At 38.4% G+C, this 17,489-nt stretch overlaps 1 protein-coding gene across 1 annotated transcript in view; it reads left to right on the top strand.

Moving 5' to 3' along the window:
* Window positions 1-2,533, top strand: part of LOC122804926 (C-X-C chemokine receptor type 1-like) — a 522,524-nt gene extending 519,991 nt beyond the window's left edge. The window contains exon 3 of the mRNA XM_044075143.1: window positions 1,351-2,533. Coding sequence (XP_043931078.1) covers window positions 1,380-2,450 — 1,071 coding nt within the window. The 5' untranslated portion in view covers window positions 1,351-1,379 and the 3' untranslated portion in view covers window positions 2,451-2,533. The remainder of the gene's footprint in view (window positions 1-1,350) is intronic.
* Window positions 2,534-17,489: the final 14,956 nt, after the last annotated feature.

Below are 17,489 nucleotides of genomic sequence, written 5' to 3'. Positions count from 1 at the left end.
AGGAATTGGGAAAAACTCTGCTTCACATAGATGGAGAGCCTGTACCAGAGAATGGGAATTCTCTGAGAAACATATCTGTCTCTCTTATGTGTCCTGTTTATGATACAAGCAAAATTTAGGTCTTTTGCTCTAGTAGTTCTGATACTGTTTTTTGTAGTTGTGCCAAAGGTTCATCAAAATAGGGTGCAGGGAAGTCTTGTATGCCAGGCAAAGATCGCCTCTCAGAAGTCTGTATGAAACCGATTAAAGAGACACGTCTTTGAGGTGATATGACAGGACATTGTGTTTACTCCCTGTATTCTTTTTGTAAGGACACTTTGTGAACATTCTAGTTGCTGCATATGTCTGGTCAAGTACATACCAAAGAGGGCATTATACACTATGATGGGTCTACTGAGAGACAAGTATAGTGGTATGATGACCTCTCTGGACCTAAATGCGATGCCCTAGCTTATATGTTGAGCAAAACACAAGAATTTTCTTACTGCCTTGGACACATGTTGGTCGAAGGCTAGGTTACTATCTACATGAGTTCCCAGATCGTTGACTAGTGAATCAACTTTTGGGGGTGTTTAATTGATGACATAGTTAACCAGGGTGGCCAACTTCCCAGATGGTACTATATCACTAATTCTGTAACAAAAAAGTATAAAATAGCTGTCACTGAGTGCAAAAAGCATTTGCTTTGAATGTCATTGATGCAGGAGAAATTACCCTTTCCCAAAGTGCAGAAACTTTGTAGAGGATTACATTAATCAAGGAAGTACACAGGGATATAACTTCCTGTATCAGCAGTGCAGCAAGCATTTTACCAAGAAAATGCTAGATTACAGTTTATTTTCAAATATTTTTTTCAAATTCGGGAGGAATTCAGACTTCTGGAATTTTGGATCGTTACATGGAACCATATGATACTGTAAGTATGCTGAGATTAGAGTATTGAATTGTATCACATCATTTTGTAATGTACTGAATATACTATAACCCTGCTCTTTTGTTGGTTAACTGTCCTTGAAATTTGAATCTTCCCTGAAAATAGCATAACTAAAACAGCTCTATCTACTAACCAGAATGTTATGAATATACATTTATGCATCGTTTCTGAGACTATTTCAGAAAATAGGCAAGCATAAATGTGTAGGTAACCATTATGTTTGTTTTGGCTGAACAATTTTAGATGCCAGCTCCTGCCTGTACCTTGCATTTTGTATTTTTTTCTGCTACAAAGTACTGGTTGTTGTTAATAATTTATTTCCTGCATTTTTAAAACTGCTGTCTGTTCAATAGTTAACAACTATGATATAATTACTTGCAAATGAAATCATATTCTTTCTTTTTTTATATCAACAGGAAAAGAAGTCATAAAAAGGACTGAGAGTATGTCAATTAATGTGGGGGGAGCCGATCTCTGGGACCTGTTTCCTAACTCTACTGATTATAATGAAATTGCGCCCATTGACCTTGGAAACTCTGCTCCATGTGAAAAGGTTTGGAGTTTGAATAAGTACTTTGTAGCTGTGGTCTACTCCATTGTTGTCATCCTCAGTCTAGTTGGAAACCTCATTGTAGTGCTGGTTATCTGCTATGACAAAGTTCAAAGGTCTTCTACTGATATCTACCTCCTCAACCTTGCAATTGCTGACCTTCTCCTTGCTCTCAGCATTCCATTCTGGGCTGTTTACAGCATCAGTGAATGGATCTTTGGTGGCTTCATGTGCAAGGCAATTTCAGTCTTGCAAGAAGTAAATTTCTACAGTGGGATCCTCCTTCTAGCTTGCATCAGTGTTGATCGTTATCTGGCAATTGTGCATGCAACAGAAGCTATCTCCCAGAAAGGATACTTGGTGAAGTTTGTCTGTTTGGGTGTTTGGGTCTTGGCAGCATTCTTTTCATTGCCTATACTGCTTTACCGGTCTGTTTTCAAAAATGCTCAAGATGGTCACCTTATGTGTTATGAGCACCTGGATGCATCAGTAACAGACAAATGGAGGATAACAATACGATTTTTGCGGCACATTCTTGGATTTTTCATACCTTTAATTATTATGCTATTCTGCTATGGCTGTACTTTAAAGACTATTCTTCAGATCAAAAGCAAACAAAGGCAAAGAGCTATGAAGGTTATTTTTGCAGTTGTCCTTGCCTTTCTTATCTGCTGGCTACCAAACAATATTACTGTCTTTGCTGACACATTGATGAGATCCAGCATTATTAATGAAACATGTAATCTGAGGACAGAGATTGACACTGCAATGTCTGTGACTCAGATGCTTGGCTTCTCTCACAGCTGTATTAACCCCATCTTGTATGCATTTATAGGACAGAAGTTCAGACACAGCTTTCTGAAGATTCTGCAGAGCTGGGGTATCATTAATAAGGACATTCTCATCAAGTATGGGAGGAGTGATTCTTATACTTCATCATCAAGACTCACTTCCGCAACCTTGTAATTTTCAGTTAGATCTGCATTTCCTTGTATACCGTATAATCACATGGCTGCATTAATAAAGCAAATAGTTCTACACCTCTGTGACATTTTGGTCATATTTCAATTATTTCAAATTCAGTTTTGGGACTTAAAAAATGAATGCAAACAGAGCACCGCAAAGATATTTTGTGCTAAAATTAATAATTGTGGTTTGGCCTAGCAGCCTGTTGTCTTTCTGTACCCATTTGCTACAAATTATTTGATTATCATGAAGTACTCTGAAACAAAATTCATCTAAATCAGGCTTTTTAGACTCTTGGCTCTATATCCAAGTGAATAAAAATTTTACCCCCAAATAATGACAGGAATGCTGACAGAAGCTTTATTTCTTTCAGCACACTGCTTTAATTTGCATACCATAAAATGGAATTTCAAAAAATAAATCCATATTTTGATGAAGGTTATTAGACACTTATTTATCGATTAAAAGAGTTGCGCTCATTCTTTGTACTACCGTCTGTTGTTAAGAAGCAAGGATTGGAAAACGTATAAGAAATCTTCAATTTCTGGAAAATCATCCAAGGCTTTAACTACATGTGTTTATTTTCCTTTTCTTCTGAACTTGTTTTCATCTTTTTTATCAGTATTGACAAGTGCTTGTAATTATTGACATGTGCTTGTAATTAGAAGAAGTCCAGTGCAACAACTAGATGCAAACAGTTATTGCAGTAGTAGCTAAGTATTTCATAACCCACTCCTCGAATGGCAAAGAAAAGAAATATATACTCATGGACTGCTCTGAAAACTATTAGCCCACTCAGAAATGTGCAAAGGACAGAAGTTAACAGAATAATTTATTAATTTTTTTGGTGTGTGTGTGTGTGTGTGTGTGTGTGTGTGTGTGTGTGTGTGTGTGTGTGTGTGTGTGTGTGTGTGTGTGTGTGTGTTGCAATTATTCTGATGAAGATAATATTAGTTTCTGCCAACAATTTGAGCTAACAGTTAATAATTTCTCATGTTTAACATTTTATGAATGTAATGAATAAGTAATCAATTTCTGCAGATGCATTTTACGAGTTTCTGTTTCACTTTTTGCTAAATGTGTTGTTATAAGCATAAATAAGCTTCTAAATGTTTGATGACCTCATCTGAGCCTTGCAAACCTGTAATCCCTGTATAAAGGGTTAAATGTGAAAATATTTAAGAGATAACAGTATAATTATTAGATCTGACATAATTAGGAGCTGAATTGGACTATTTAAGATCTAAAACTAATTTTTTAGTGGTTCAACTCTGCAGCAGTATCCCATTTCAGCTAGTTGCTGTCTTGTAGCCAGTTTTCCTGTGATAAGAAAGGGTCCAAGGGCAGGTGACAGATTAGCAGAGGGCAGTCTCAGAACACAACCAGATGAGGAAGGAAGCTGAGCAGTAGCTTGTTGAAATAGCCAGGATGGATGTGTAGTACAGAATATTAAATCTTCTACATCGGGAGTAAATGTGGCATGGCATTCTTCAGTGTTGCATACCTCAGTGCAGCAGACCCCACACTGATACAAAATCAGTTATAGGTTCATAGGTGTGTACTAGGCTAATGGCCCTGGAGCCTTTACAAGCCTAGCCCATAGGTTTACCCTGGCATCATGCCACCCGACTTTAGTTTCCAGTGCCTCTTTCGAGTAGAGCCACTGGAGTGATCCCTGTGGTGAATATATGTTCATAGTTGGTATAATGTAACAACCTCTACTAGCAGAAAGCTTCACTTGTCAAAAAATATACAATGACCTGGCCAGGTAGGGCTAAATAACGAAGTACAGCCACTTCCAGTATTCCACAAAAAAATACTTAGATGTTGAGCCAAAATGGCAGTTTGTTTTAGCATTTGAAGCTGGTTTAACTGTCCAAAGAGATAACCGTCATAATAGTCCATACTATGAATGACATGTGTAACCTTGTGTGTGTGTGTGTGTGTGTGTGTGTGTGTGTGTGTGTGTGTGTGTGTGTGTTTGTCTGTGTTAGGGTATTGGGCAGCTGGCATGATTTTGTCACTTAGGCTCATAGGTTCATTGGGAAGTACTAGGCTAGCTGCCTTTGCGGGTCATTTTAAGAATTACCAATTTCCATTTTTATGCTCAAATTAACCTATCCCACTTGAATGTAGATTAGTGTTACCCATACCATGGTTGGTAATTATATATTACCCCTAATGACAGTAACTGGGCTCATACTATCGATAATCTGGGGGGGCACATGCATGGGATGATGCATTTAGGAGCTGCCTCTGTCCATTAGTAATGCAGGATGCATTCCTGGGGTAAATGTTTTGTTTTCCATGAGTAGATCAAGGTTGCACTTGAATATGGATAGGGATGAACTTTGTTTTATGTGGATTGAGAGTCTGTGGCTACAAAAGTGGTATCCTATGCGACATGTATCTGTCCCTCCAAATCATTTTGTTGATGTTGCAGAAGAGATTTAGATCCCTAGACTGAGTATTTCTGATGCCATTTGACTTGCTGATAAGCAGTAAATCCATCAATATTCAGTCAGAAAATGCCATGTACACCAGACACAGGTCACTACTTCACAATTTATAGGATCTTGAGTATAGTGATAGGGTTTTGAGTTGGTCCATGTAGGACATGTTGTTTAGGACTTGCATTGTTTTAGCAAGTTATCTCTGTGCAAGTTCTAGTTGTTGCATGTGTCTGGACAGATACATGCCAAAGGGGGAATTATTTTCAATGATTGGCCTAATAAGAACTGAGTAAAGGGGAAAATGGCAAACCTAGATCTAGACACAATCCCTTTATTTATAAGTTGTACAATATAGACATACTTTCTTACATCAATGTACACAAGCTGGTCAAAAGTTAAGTCAATGTCCACATAGGTTCCCAAATCCCGAACAACTGGGTCAACTCTTAGTGGTGTATTCTTATTGTCGTAGTTCCATGGGATAGGTGACTTTCCAAAGGCTACAATAATGCATTTTTTGGCATTTAGTTTCAGTTCATGATTTTGTCACTAGTTATTTATTTTGGACAGACCTTCCTGTAGGTTGGCTAAGTCATTTGGGGATTTAATGACTGCTCCTAGCTTGCAGTTATCTGCAAATTTAGTTAGCCAGAGCCCTTTAGTATTGTTTTTTACTTCAGAAAAGTAGATGCCAAATGAGGCAGGTCTCAGCACAGAACCCTGGGGACTTCACTGGTGACTGGCCTCTTTGTAGAGCTAATTTCCCTTATTTAGATTTCCTACTTCCTATTTGTAAGACAGTTGGCAAGCCAGCAGATGATGTAGTGGTTTATGCCCAGTTTAGTTAGCTTTTCTACCATGTCTGAGAGGGGAATTGTGTCAAAAGCATTGGCCAGGTAGAGGTATTTGGTGTGTACTGTTCTGCTTTCATCCATTGCTTTGGTGACCTTTTGAAAAAATCCCCAAGGTTGAGCAAGCATGACCTGCCCTTGTTGAATCCAAACTCAGACGGGTCTAGTGTTTGGAGATTCCCTATATCCTGATTGATTAATTCCATGATAAGTCTTTCCATGACATTACATATGAGGCTGGTCAAACTTATGGGTCTGTAATTGCCTGGGTCTGCGAAAGGTCCCTCATTATGTAGGGGAATGACTACTATAGCTGTTTTCCATTCTCTTAATGTGAAACCTGTACGGAGGCTGACACTGAACAGTGTTGTTAGGTGTGTGGCTAAATCACACTTCATGCTATTTAAGATGCATCCAGGGATATTGTCAGGATCCATTGATGTAGTATTTTTAGCTTTTGATAGCACTTTTAGGACTTGACATTGTGTGATAGCTAGAAACAGGATAATTTCAAGTATATTTTAGGGTCAAATGGAGTGGAGAGAGGGGTAAAGTTAGAGCTAAATTTATCAGAGAGTAGGTTTGCTGTACCTTCAGCCTTAGTGTAGGTAATATAGTTCACAATCAGGTCACTGTTTAGCTGCATTGTGCTTTTGAAATTACGAACATTAACTAAAAAATGCTTTGTGATTGTCTTAGCTTGGAAAGCTATTTTAACCTCGCATTTGGCTTTGGTGGATTCTGTTAAGTTCCTTTTGTTTGTTTATTTCAGTGAAAAGGGCTCTAACATTCTGGAAATTACTCTTCTTACTTTTTTGTCAAAGTTATTTTCCTTTTATAATAAAGCTTGTTGATATTATGGTTCCACCATGTGAGTTTGTTTCTGGGGTTTGCCCTGCACTTCTTCCTATGGTGTACAGCTGCAGCTATGCAGCTATTTACATGCTTTTGTAGTTTGGTGGTGTACAATTCTAAATATCAGTGGAGCTAACGGGGTTTGGTGGGGAACTGAAACTTGAAAATGCATCACTTATTAATACGTAGTTTGTCCTAATGAAATTTCTAAAAGTACCTTGTGTGAAAGGGATCCTTGGTTTCAGTTTTATTTCAAAGGAGAATGCTTTAGGTAAGACGTAACAAGTGTTGAAGATACACAAGAGATTGTACGAGATGCTATCATAATAATAAGGACAAAATCCAACATGTTATTCCCCCAGTAGGTACTCTGACTAATTATTCCAGGGCATTTGTACTGAGAAAGTTCAGGAATCTTGTGCACTAATGATGCCATAGGTTTCCCAGTCAATAGTTGGATAGTTTAGATCACCTAGGAAAATAGTATTGACTTTAATACTGAGTGATTCTACTTCCTGTAGGTAGGTGTTTGGCTTTCTTGTCAGAGAGGGAGTTCGACAGCTAGCTAATATATAGTACAGGACCTTTCTGATGGTTTATATGAACATAATGAAACTCATTCTGCTTTGCTAGCCTTGATGCAAGTCTCTCCAGTATGTGCTTTTTTCTCCTCCTGCACAGCAACTGATCTAAACATGTGGAAGGTATTATAGCCTTGCACAACCAGAGTGCTCTCTGCTCTTTTAAACTCTCAGTCACTACACAGAAATCAATGCCCTAAGGGCGTGCAAGGAGCATTGATCAGTAACACTATCATACTTTATTTTGCTTGTTTCTCTAGATTGCCACTACTGTCAGATATATGAACATCTCGATGTGCAAGTTTTAAGTTATTGCAGTAGTTTTCAGCTGTTGATGCAGTTATTCACTATTGTAATATTTAACTTCAGATACACACACACACACACACACACACACACACACACACACACACACACACACACACACACACACACACACACACACTCACACACACCACAAAACACATGCACAAACAAGAAGTTATATGGTAGGAAATATATTTGCAATAAAATCAACATTCAATGTTTTTTAAATCTATCTTGCAAGAGTAGAAGTGAGATATTTAAAAGTTTGGCTGCCTTTGGACTGTAGTAATCAAACACAGATATCTAAAAGTCAGGGAAAACATATATAGCATTCTAAAGTCATAAGAACACAGGAGAAAAGCAAAGAATTTTACCGATTTATAAAAAAGGAAATTTAGAAAACTGGTAGGAGATTCAGAAAATAAGTGTACACAAAATAAAAAGTTAGATCTATTATTATGGGAAATGCATCATCTTACAGATCCATAATAGAGCAAGAATATCGAAAGGGAAGATTAGTAAAGCTAAATAAAATAGGTGACGGTTAGTTGTGAACATTAGAATTAGTAATGAATATTTTGCTTTCATTTCATAAAGGAAGAGGATCCTAAAAGTCAGAAGTACTGCCTGGGTTAATAAAGCTTCACAGAAAAAGAATGACTAGGTGAGAATATGCAAAAAAACCCCACAGAAGGCAGCGTGGCCTGATGATGTTTAACCCAGACCTGTACTAACATTACCACTAACTGATCATTTTAACAAATCATGGGAAGCGGATACAAATCCTGCATAATGAAAAATGGAAGGTTTGATTCCCCATCAGAAGAGTGGGAGGAAGATAGAGGTTAGAATCTATCATGCTGTCAGTTTGAGTACAGCTGTAATGAAATTTGTGCAATCCTTGGTGAATAACAGGCTTGGGGCCCAAGACAATATGGATTCATAGTAGTAATATTGTCATGGCAGAAAAGTATGATGGTTTTATATTACACCTTACTGCTTGTATATATATATATATATATATATATATATATATATATATATATATATATATATATACATAATCAAATTGGACAAATCACACTGTTTCTGTTTTGTCTTCTGGCTTGTTCATATTATCATAGGAGGTTACTAGGCTATTGGAGTTGAGGCCCTTATAAGCCTAGCCAAGAGTTTAGCCCATGCTTAGACAAATCAGCACCCGATGTCCCTATCCAGCAGGGACACAGGTGGAATCCCAGGGATATATTTTCTGTTTCCCATCCAGTTATCCAGGTTCCACATAAAAAGGGATAAAGAGGTACTCTGCTTGATGTGGAGAGGGAGTCTATTCCGTACATGGGGGACTCTCTGGGACACAAATCTATCCCGCTAACAAGTGTTGTTCATGTCACAGACCTGGTTGAGGCCGAGAGTGTGGGTTACTTGAGTGAAGCTTGACTTGTGGATATGCAGCAGTCCCATCAAGCTAGTATCTGTGATCTCCTTGTATGCCAGACAGAGGTCACCTCTGAGGAGTCTGTATGAAACTGAGTAGAGGGATAGGGTTTTAGCCTATCTGTGTATGGTAGATGTTTGAGACCCAGGATTCTCTGATGAGGAGCTTCTGTGGTCTCTCCAGCTGCTGCATATGCTTTGCGAGTTACATGCTGAAAGGGGCATTATACTCAATAATGGGCCTTATAAGGAAAGAATACAGGGATGTTATGACCTTCTTGTCCCTGGATGAGATACCCTGACTTATGAGGTGGGCCATGTAGAAGGCTTTCCATACAATGGAAGCAACATGGTGGTTAAAAGTCAGGTTGTTATCAACCTGGGTGCTCAAATCCCTCACAACTGATTGCGTGCTTAGGACGTTGTTATTAATGTGATTATTTGTAGGGACTGTTAAATAAAATTCAGAATTCAATACACAGGAGGTTCAGATTCAAAAGTTTACTAGTGTACACCAGGAGGCAAAAAACCATACAAGTACAGAATTTTGTCTGACATGAAACAGGAAGCACACAATTTTATATAGGTTTAACATTCAAGCTATGCCCACCTTACTGATGTTACAAGTCACAGAGCATTTACATCACTTTAGCTTACAGGCCTTTATTCATGCAACAGCTGCAGTTGTATATTTATCAAAAACATTCTTTTGATAATAATACAACCTTGCTGTTTCATCCGGTCAGGCACAATATCTTCCTGTAAAGTTACTTTTTAAAGGTCTCATATCAGTTCGAATACAATAGCAGATTCAGTCTTTAACATACATATTTGTTCACTGTTTCACTTTCTTTACCAGCTGTGTTTTTATCTCACAAGGACAAGTTAATTCATGCAGGAAGAGAAGATTTCATTATTTACAAGGACTAGTTATCTCATCAGGAAGGAGCGGAAGATTTACACATTTAATTTCCTGACCCAGCAGATAATCACTTATGAAAAGCATAAACATTAAGCTTGCTGAGCTGGCAGCTACCAGGGTCAGAGGTCAAAGCACACTGCAGTTTCAGAAGCTACTTGCATTTACACATGAATTTATCCCTTCTGTTATATGATTAATAGAATAAAATGCATTATAAACTACCTTGCTTCTAAACTAGCATTTGACATATATTTAAATACATATTTTTCTAACATTTCCCCCCTATTAATGCTTTTTATTCTATTTTTTTTTAAGTATGCATAGTGTTATTTCATCTCCTAATCTTTTCCACTTAGGATTTTCAGCTAGGTGAGTCATTCAATTTATACTTCAGAAAAAGCGTCATCTGAAATCAATATTTCAATTTCAATATCTTGGTAGAAAGTTTCAGTAACAGATACATCAACAACATCTTTGATTAATCTTTTCATGCAGGGAATTCCACAGCAAACACATGCTCCTATTAAGAGTATACCCACACAAATGGCAATCAAAATATTCATTAGGATGGAACCCCACCCCCCAAATAGATTCTGGAAAAAGTTCGTCAGTAGGTTTGGGCCTGGTTCATTCATGGCTGATACTTGCTGAATTACCTCTAGGTGGTTATTTATCTCATGACGATTGTCAGGTATATAAGCACAGCATTCTTCTTTGATAAGCGCGTACGTACCACCTCTCGCCGCTAGGGCGAAGTCAAGAGCCATCCGATATTTGTAGCACAACAGTTCTCATTGCATTCAGTTCATCAGTCACTAGTTCTAGGGTGGAAAAAGTTGCATTACTCATTACTTCGAGAAGTTTCAACAACTTCCTCAGCTCCCAGATTGATTTGATTGCTCCATAGGCTGGTAATATTCCTTCCCAGGATATAACACTGTCACTCAAGTCCATATGAGTCAATTCGCTTTTGTCTTTTACTGAATTATGGTCTTTCCAACCAGCTTCGATCTTCCCAACTGGATTAACAGGTTTCTTAACTTGACCTTCAGGTTTTCGGGCTACATCTCTCACGTTTCGTATCTTACCCAAAGGTAATTCTGCAGTATGTCTTATTGCCGGAACCAAGTAACCCAAAAAACAACTGCCAGACCAAATCTCAGGTAACCATTTATATGCCTTTTTCCCACAAATAAAATAAGTTTTCTACTTTAGTACTAATACGCATCAGCCCTGCATGAAACATTTTCTGATCTATAACTGACAATTGTTTAAACAAAACTGGATTTCTTTGAATGTCACTCATAGTTGTTTTCAATGAGTTTAAATACGAGTCATAATTAGTATTGCAAAAAGTATTGCCATTACTATTCTTAATATAACATCGGTAAGATATGGTTATATTACAATTGCTCCAGCCCACCTGGAGAGTGTCATTTTTGTAGAAACATACAACTCCTTTTTCTGTGATAGGTAAAAATAAAGCTATTTTATCCTGTGATCTCACAGTTCCTGTGTCGAAAAGTAAATTCTCCCAAGTCTCATTTATCCCCAAAGGGACAGCGGACATTATCAGTCCTCCATATGCTGTTGGTATAGCTGTACAAACCCAGCAATTTGAAATGTTCATAGTCTCTGCATACACACGTTTCATGGCTAGGTAGGTGTTAAAATTTGGATGCCAGTCTATAGACGACTCAACACGCCTTCCCACTTTCACTTGTGTGGTTGTGTGCAGGATAAACCACAGCAAGAGGAAAATTGTCACAATTACAGTTAATAAATGTACACACAACAAAATGATTATGCAACATCTCTGGGGTTGCTCTAAACTTCTATTCACTTTGTTTTGGCCATCTCGGTCTGGTTGTATATCAGTCTCAAAGTTTTTATCAAGTTGAAAGTTCTTTACCGGTTTACAATGCGTTAAATGAACCCAGGACATCCTCTCAGCCACTCTAACTGCAGTAGGCATTGCCAACAGAACCTGGTATGGTCCCTCCCACTTTGGACTCGCCCAATTCTTCCTTTTCGTCACTTTCAGCCAGATGTATGTCCCAGGAGCCAAGACTGCTTCCACCGGTCTGGTCTGTTCCTTATCTGAAAGAGAGTTAAACTGCAAAACAGACTTATTAATTAACAATTTCTTCATATAGTCTGCTAACGAACTGTCAGCCTCTTGTTCTGCAGGCATGAGAGCTTTCCACTGAGGCACATAGTATGCTCTCCCAAAAACCATTTCAAAGGGAGTCAGACCCTTTACATTTGGAACTGTTCTCATACTCAGCAGTGCTAAAGACAGACAGTATATCCAATTATTTTGGGTCTCATCTACTAGCTTCCTTAACTTGTTCTTTAGGGTACCATTGTACCTTTCCACCAGTCCTGCTGACTGTGGGTGGTAAGCACAATGGTTCTTCAAGGAGATACCAAAAAATCTCCCAAGCTGGTGAATCGTTTGATTCACAAAATGTGTGCCATTGTCACTATAAATCCTTTCCGGAATGCCAAATCTAGGGATTACTTCTTTTATCAGGGCTTTTGCCACTGTTGCTGCATCTGGATTTTTGGTTGGAAAAGCTTCTACCCATTTAGAAAACATGTCTACAATAACTAAACAAAACTTCTTCCCTTCACATTTATTCAATTCTATGAAATCCATACAGATAGTATGGAATGGGTATGGTGGTATAGGAAAACTTCCTTGCTTGGTTTTAAATGCTCCTTGTGCATGGTGCTTGTTACAAGTATGACAAGCTGCACAAAATGTTTGTGTAATTTGTGTATCCATATGTTTGGAATATTCAGTTTGCTAACTGTACCATCCCCCCTTTTGAGACATGGCTCTGCCCATGGCTCAACAAAGCTGCATATCTAAATAAATTAGACGGCAATATTGTTTATTTCTCTTTGGAAATGTACAGTCCATTTTCAAGAATTGCACCTCGTTTTACCCATTTTTTGTTTTTCTGCTTTTGTAGTAAGCATCTGCATTGTTTTTAACATGTCTAAATCTAAAATCTCAGAGGGTTGTAATTCCTCATTTAAAAGTAAAGTTTCTGAGTCTGAGGCTGCTTGCTTTGCAGCTGCATCAGCTCGTGCATTGCCTTTTGAAATCTTATCCTGCTGTTTTGTATGAGCTACACATTTACAAATAGCTACTTTGGTAGGTAACTGAATAGATTCTAATAACTCCAAAATAAATTGCACATGATTAATAGGTTTTCCACTGGATGTTATCATTCCTCTATTTTTCCATTGTTGTGCAAATACATGTACTGTAGAAAAAGCATACTATCAGTATATATGTTTACACACTTGTTTTTTGCTAAAGTACATGCTCTCGACAAAGCTATCAATTCAGCTGCTTGTGCAGATTAGTTGTGTGGTAAGGATTGAGCTTCTAAAATTTCAGTGTCTGTAACTACTACATACCCTACCAGATTCTTCCCTGTAGGACCCCTTCTGCATGAGCTGTCCACATAATATGTCACCTCGGCATTATCCAAGGGCATATCTGTAAGATCTTGTCTAGGTAAAGCTAACTGTTCAATTTCCTGCAGGCAGCTGTGTGGTGTGCCCTCTGCAGGAGTTGGAAGTAATGTTGATGGATTCAATGTAGTACATCGTTCAATTGTCATATGAGGTTGGCTCAGCAGTATGGTCATACATGAAAGGTGTCTAGCAGGAGAAAGATATGCCACCTTCTCTTGCAGTAGAATTATTGCAACTGCATGAGGCACTCTCAATGTAAGAGGGTGAAATAACACCACTGAGGCTGAAGCCTGTACTGCCATTGCAGCTGCAACTACTGCTTGTACACAGTGAGGCAAAGATTGTGCCACTGGGTCCAATTGTGATGAATAGTAGGCTATGGGGCGTTGCTTGTCCCCATGTTGTTGCGTCAATACTGACGTCATATATCCTTGCTTACAATCTACGGTCTGAATAAACCGTTTGTGATAATTTGGAAGTCCTAAAACCAATGAAGAAGCTATCAACTGCTTCAACCTGCAGAAAGCCGTTTCTGCTTCAGTTGTCCATTGTAAAATATCTTGTGCTGCCATTGGTGTCTTATATATCAAGTCAGTTAGTGGAGCAGATTCCAAAGCATAATTTGGTATCCAGCTCCAACAAAAATTAGTTGTACCTAAGAAAGACATCATTTCTTTCTTGGTTGTTGGTTTGGGTGCTTGCAAAATTGCTGTTTTTCTTTCCTCATCTAGTATTCTACCTTCATTGGATATTACATATCCCAAGTATCTAACTTGTTTTCTCCAAAGTTGTAACTTACTTTTGTTTACTTTGTGTCCTTGTGTTGCTAAAAATTTCAATAATGCTACTGTATCCTCCCTGCACTGTTGCTGGGTGGGGGCTGCTAGCAAGATGTCATCTACATAAAGTAGAATTTGACTACCTCCCGGTGGGGTAAATCCTGCCAGGTTGCTAGCCATTTCTTGTGCAAAAATTGTTGGGCTCTCACAATATCCCTGTGGTAGTCGAGTATATGTATACCTTTTACCCTGAAATGTAAATGCAAACCAATATTGACTATCAGGATGTATAGGTATTGAAAAGAAAGCATTGCAAATATCTACCACAGAGAAATACTTCTGTTGTGGTTCTAAATCATTTAACAAAGTATGTGGGTCTGGCACCATGGGTGCTCTAGGTATTACTGCATTGTTTACAGCTTGTAAATCTTGTACCATCCACCATTCCCCGTTTGCTTTTTTAACAGGAAATAGGGGTGTATTACATGGTGAATCGGGAGATTATACCAGTACTCCTTCTTTGAGTAATGCTGCTATTATAGGCTTAATTCCTATTTCTGCATCCTTTCTCAAAGGGTATTGTCTTTTCTGTGGTCTGAAAGCTGACTTTGGGGTTATTGTAACTGGTCCTGCTGTTCGAATAGGTCCTACATCTGACTTGCCTGTTGACCAGAGAGTTGCTGGAATTTTACATAAGGCCTTTTCTTCTTCTTCTAATAAAAATGCTAATCAGCTGTCCTCACTAGATTGCAAGTGTACAGCTGGATGTGTCTGTGTCAACCAATTCAGTTTTTGTGTTTGTATCCCTTGTTCTGATAGTTCTAAATCAGTCTGTTTCTCCCATCTTGTTACTTTTTCTCCTAAATCTGCCCATTTGACACTTTTGTTCTTTGTCAAGCTGACATGTGGTAACTGATTTGATCTATACAATGCAAGAAATTCTTGAGGTAACGAACAGCTAACTACACTGTTCCCTTCAGTATCCCAGTACAAAGTACGCAAAACCAATCTAGTTGCACGATTTCTAAACAATTCTTGCTCATACTCTCTATCAGGTCCTGGTATAGTACAGTAGTATAGAGTACAGTGTAACAAATGCTGTCGATCATTGTCAAGGTAGGGGGATTTACTGATGGCTACATTCATCAGTTCCTCAGTTACTGCCCCTGGACCAGTCGTGACTAGGTCCTGGCTGTACCAATAAAAAGTTTCACCCTCCGATCACACTACAAAGGTATCCATTTGTCTCTGTGCCTCCATACCTTGTATAGTTGGAACTACTGCTATGCCAAATATCTGCATAAGGTCTCTGCCCAACAGGTTTACTGGACATTTTGCAGAAACAACAATTTTACTTTTCTGAGTCATACCTGAAACAGGGTCAGTTATTGCTATATCATGGGAGAGTGGCTCCCTGTATATCTGTCCGTTTGCTGCTTTTACTAATATATAATCAGGTGATTTGGAATTTTCTGGTAACTTGGAGGGGTGTATCAAAGTCCATGACGCTCCTGAGTCACACAGGAATTTGACTTCCCTTCCCTCCACCAGAAGTGTAACTTCCGGTTTCGTATCCACTAAGTAGAGCTCTAAGCTCAATAATGCTAAGTCCAAAATTTCACTTTCTTCATCCTCCATATCTACTTGCACTTCCTTTACTCCTACTATCACATTTACATTTGTTTTCTGTTTATTAAGTTTTCCTGATGATTTCTGACTTTCACTTGATGTATCCTCACTATCATATAGTCAGTCCTCATCTCCTTTATCTTCTGTAATTACCTTTTTGTTTTGCCTACAATCCCTTGCTAGATGCCCTTTTTTCCCCGCATTTGAAGCATTCACCTCTCTTCTTCCTCTCTTCAAAATCTTCTGATTGTTTATCAGACTGTTTGTTTCCCTGGGCATTCTTCTTGCCCTTTTTACCTGACTGTAATACAAATACTTCAGCTCCATCTGCAGCAGTGAAGACTTGCGACTTCTTTTTCTTTTTACTATTAAAATGTCTCTCAGCATGCCTAGCGTATTCGAGTAAGGCTTGCAATCTACCTGTTCGATGATCTATCATATGCTTCGTAATGAAGCTACTAATAGGTGCAATGCAACCTTTCAAAAATGCATTTTTTAGTTGCTGTTCATATGAAGAATCATGTGTTTGATTTTCAGGAACTGTCATACCGCTATGATTATTAAAACATTCTAATAATCTGGCATAATATCCATCTACTGTCTCATTGTCTTGCTGTATGCATTGGTTAATGCAAGTCCAGTCTGCTCTAGGTTTCCATTTCTCAGAGATTCGGTCTGTAAGACCTTTCACTCTGTTGTCTAACTCTGCATCACTATGTGGGAGTGGCCTAAGTTCTGCATTATGAGGATTCCAGGTGCCACAAATCATGTGCCAAGCTGGACCTATAATTTGTCTTACTACTTTTTCTACTTCTTGCCCATTCAAGTGGTAACTTAACCTCATGCCTTGTAAATCTTCTAAAAATTTCGTAAAATTAACTTTCAGATGGGGGATTCCCTCGGTAGCCTTCCGGTGTCCATGGTCTATATACTAAGTGTTGGATCCTGCCCTTCCTGTCCTGCCTGAGGATTTGGAACTTCTATAAGTGGGCATATTTCTTCCTAACTCTCATCCTGTAGATTTCTCTCTATTTGGTATGATTCTGTGTCCCTATGTGTTTTACGTGTTCGGGACCTAGTCTCAATAGGATCTCTAACAAATGATTGTGATCTTACTGAAACTTCAGGATAACATTGAGGTGGACCAGCCTGTCCACTCACTTCATATCCTGAAAAGGGTAAGGGAGGGGGCAAGGGAGGAGGAGGAGCTGTAGCTATTACCAAGTTATTATCCTCTTTGTCTAAAAATAGTGTTTTTGAATTTTTAAGTTTCTGTTCTCTATGATTTGCTTCCTCAATCCACCTGTATGCTTGAGGAATGCCTAGTTGGCGTTGCTTTTTTGCCTGACCTCCTGCATCAGATTTAAGCTGTTTAAGGAGTTTAACTAGTGAAGGTTTATCTAGTTTACCATCAAATTCATATTTATTAACCCATTTCGTATAATACCTAATGTTATCAGAACGCTGTAATTGCATGTATTTTGTGTCTTCGGTTAGGGGCGGATCTTGCGAGGTTTTAGTGCACTGATTACCCATGTCAAAGAAAATGTTACATAACCCTTTTTTATCACGTGATATCAATTTCTTAGTTCCTGTTTACAGTTGATCTAGAATAATTGTCTACCTTATTCTGTTACCCTGATCTATGACCAAATATACAGTACTTCCTTTTGTCCCTGATCTGCAAAACCAATCTTGACAACAATATACTGTAACCTAGTCCCTGATCTA

Source organism: Protopterus annectens, chromosome 6.part0 (genome assembly GCF_019279795.1).
Source record: "Protopterus annectens isolate FY-2018-M chromosome 6.part0, PAN1.0, whole genome shotgun sequence".
Classification (NCBI taxonomy): domain Eukaryota; kingdom Metazoa; phylum Chordata; order Ceratodontiformes; family Protopteridae; genus Protopterus; species Protopterus annectens.
Note: the sequence above shows the minus strand (reverse complement) of the source record. Positions and strands in the feature narration are given on the sequence as shown.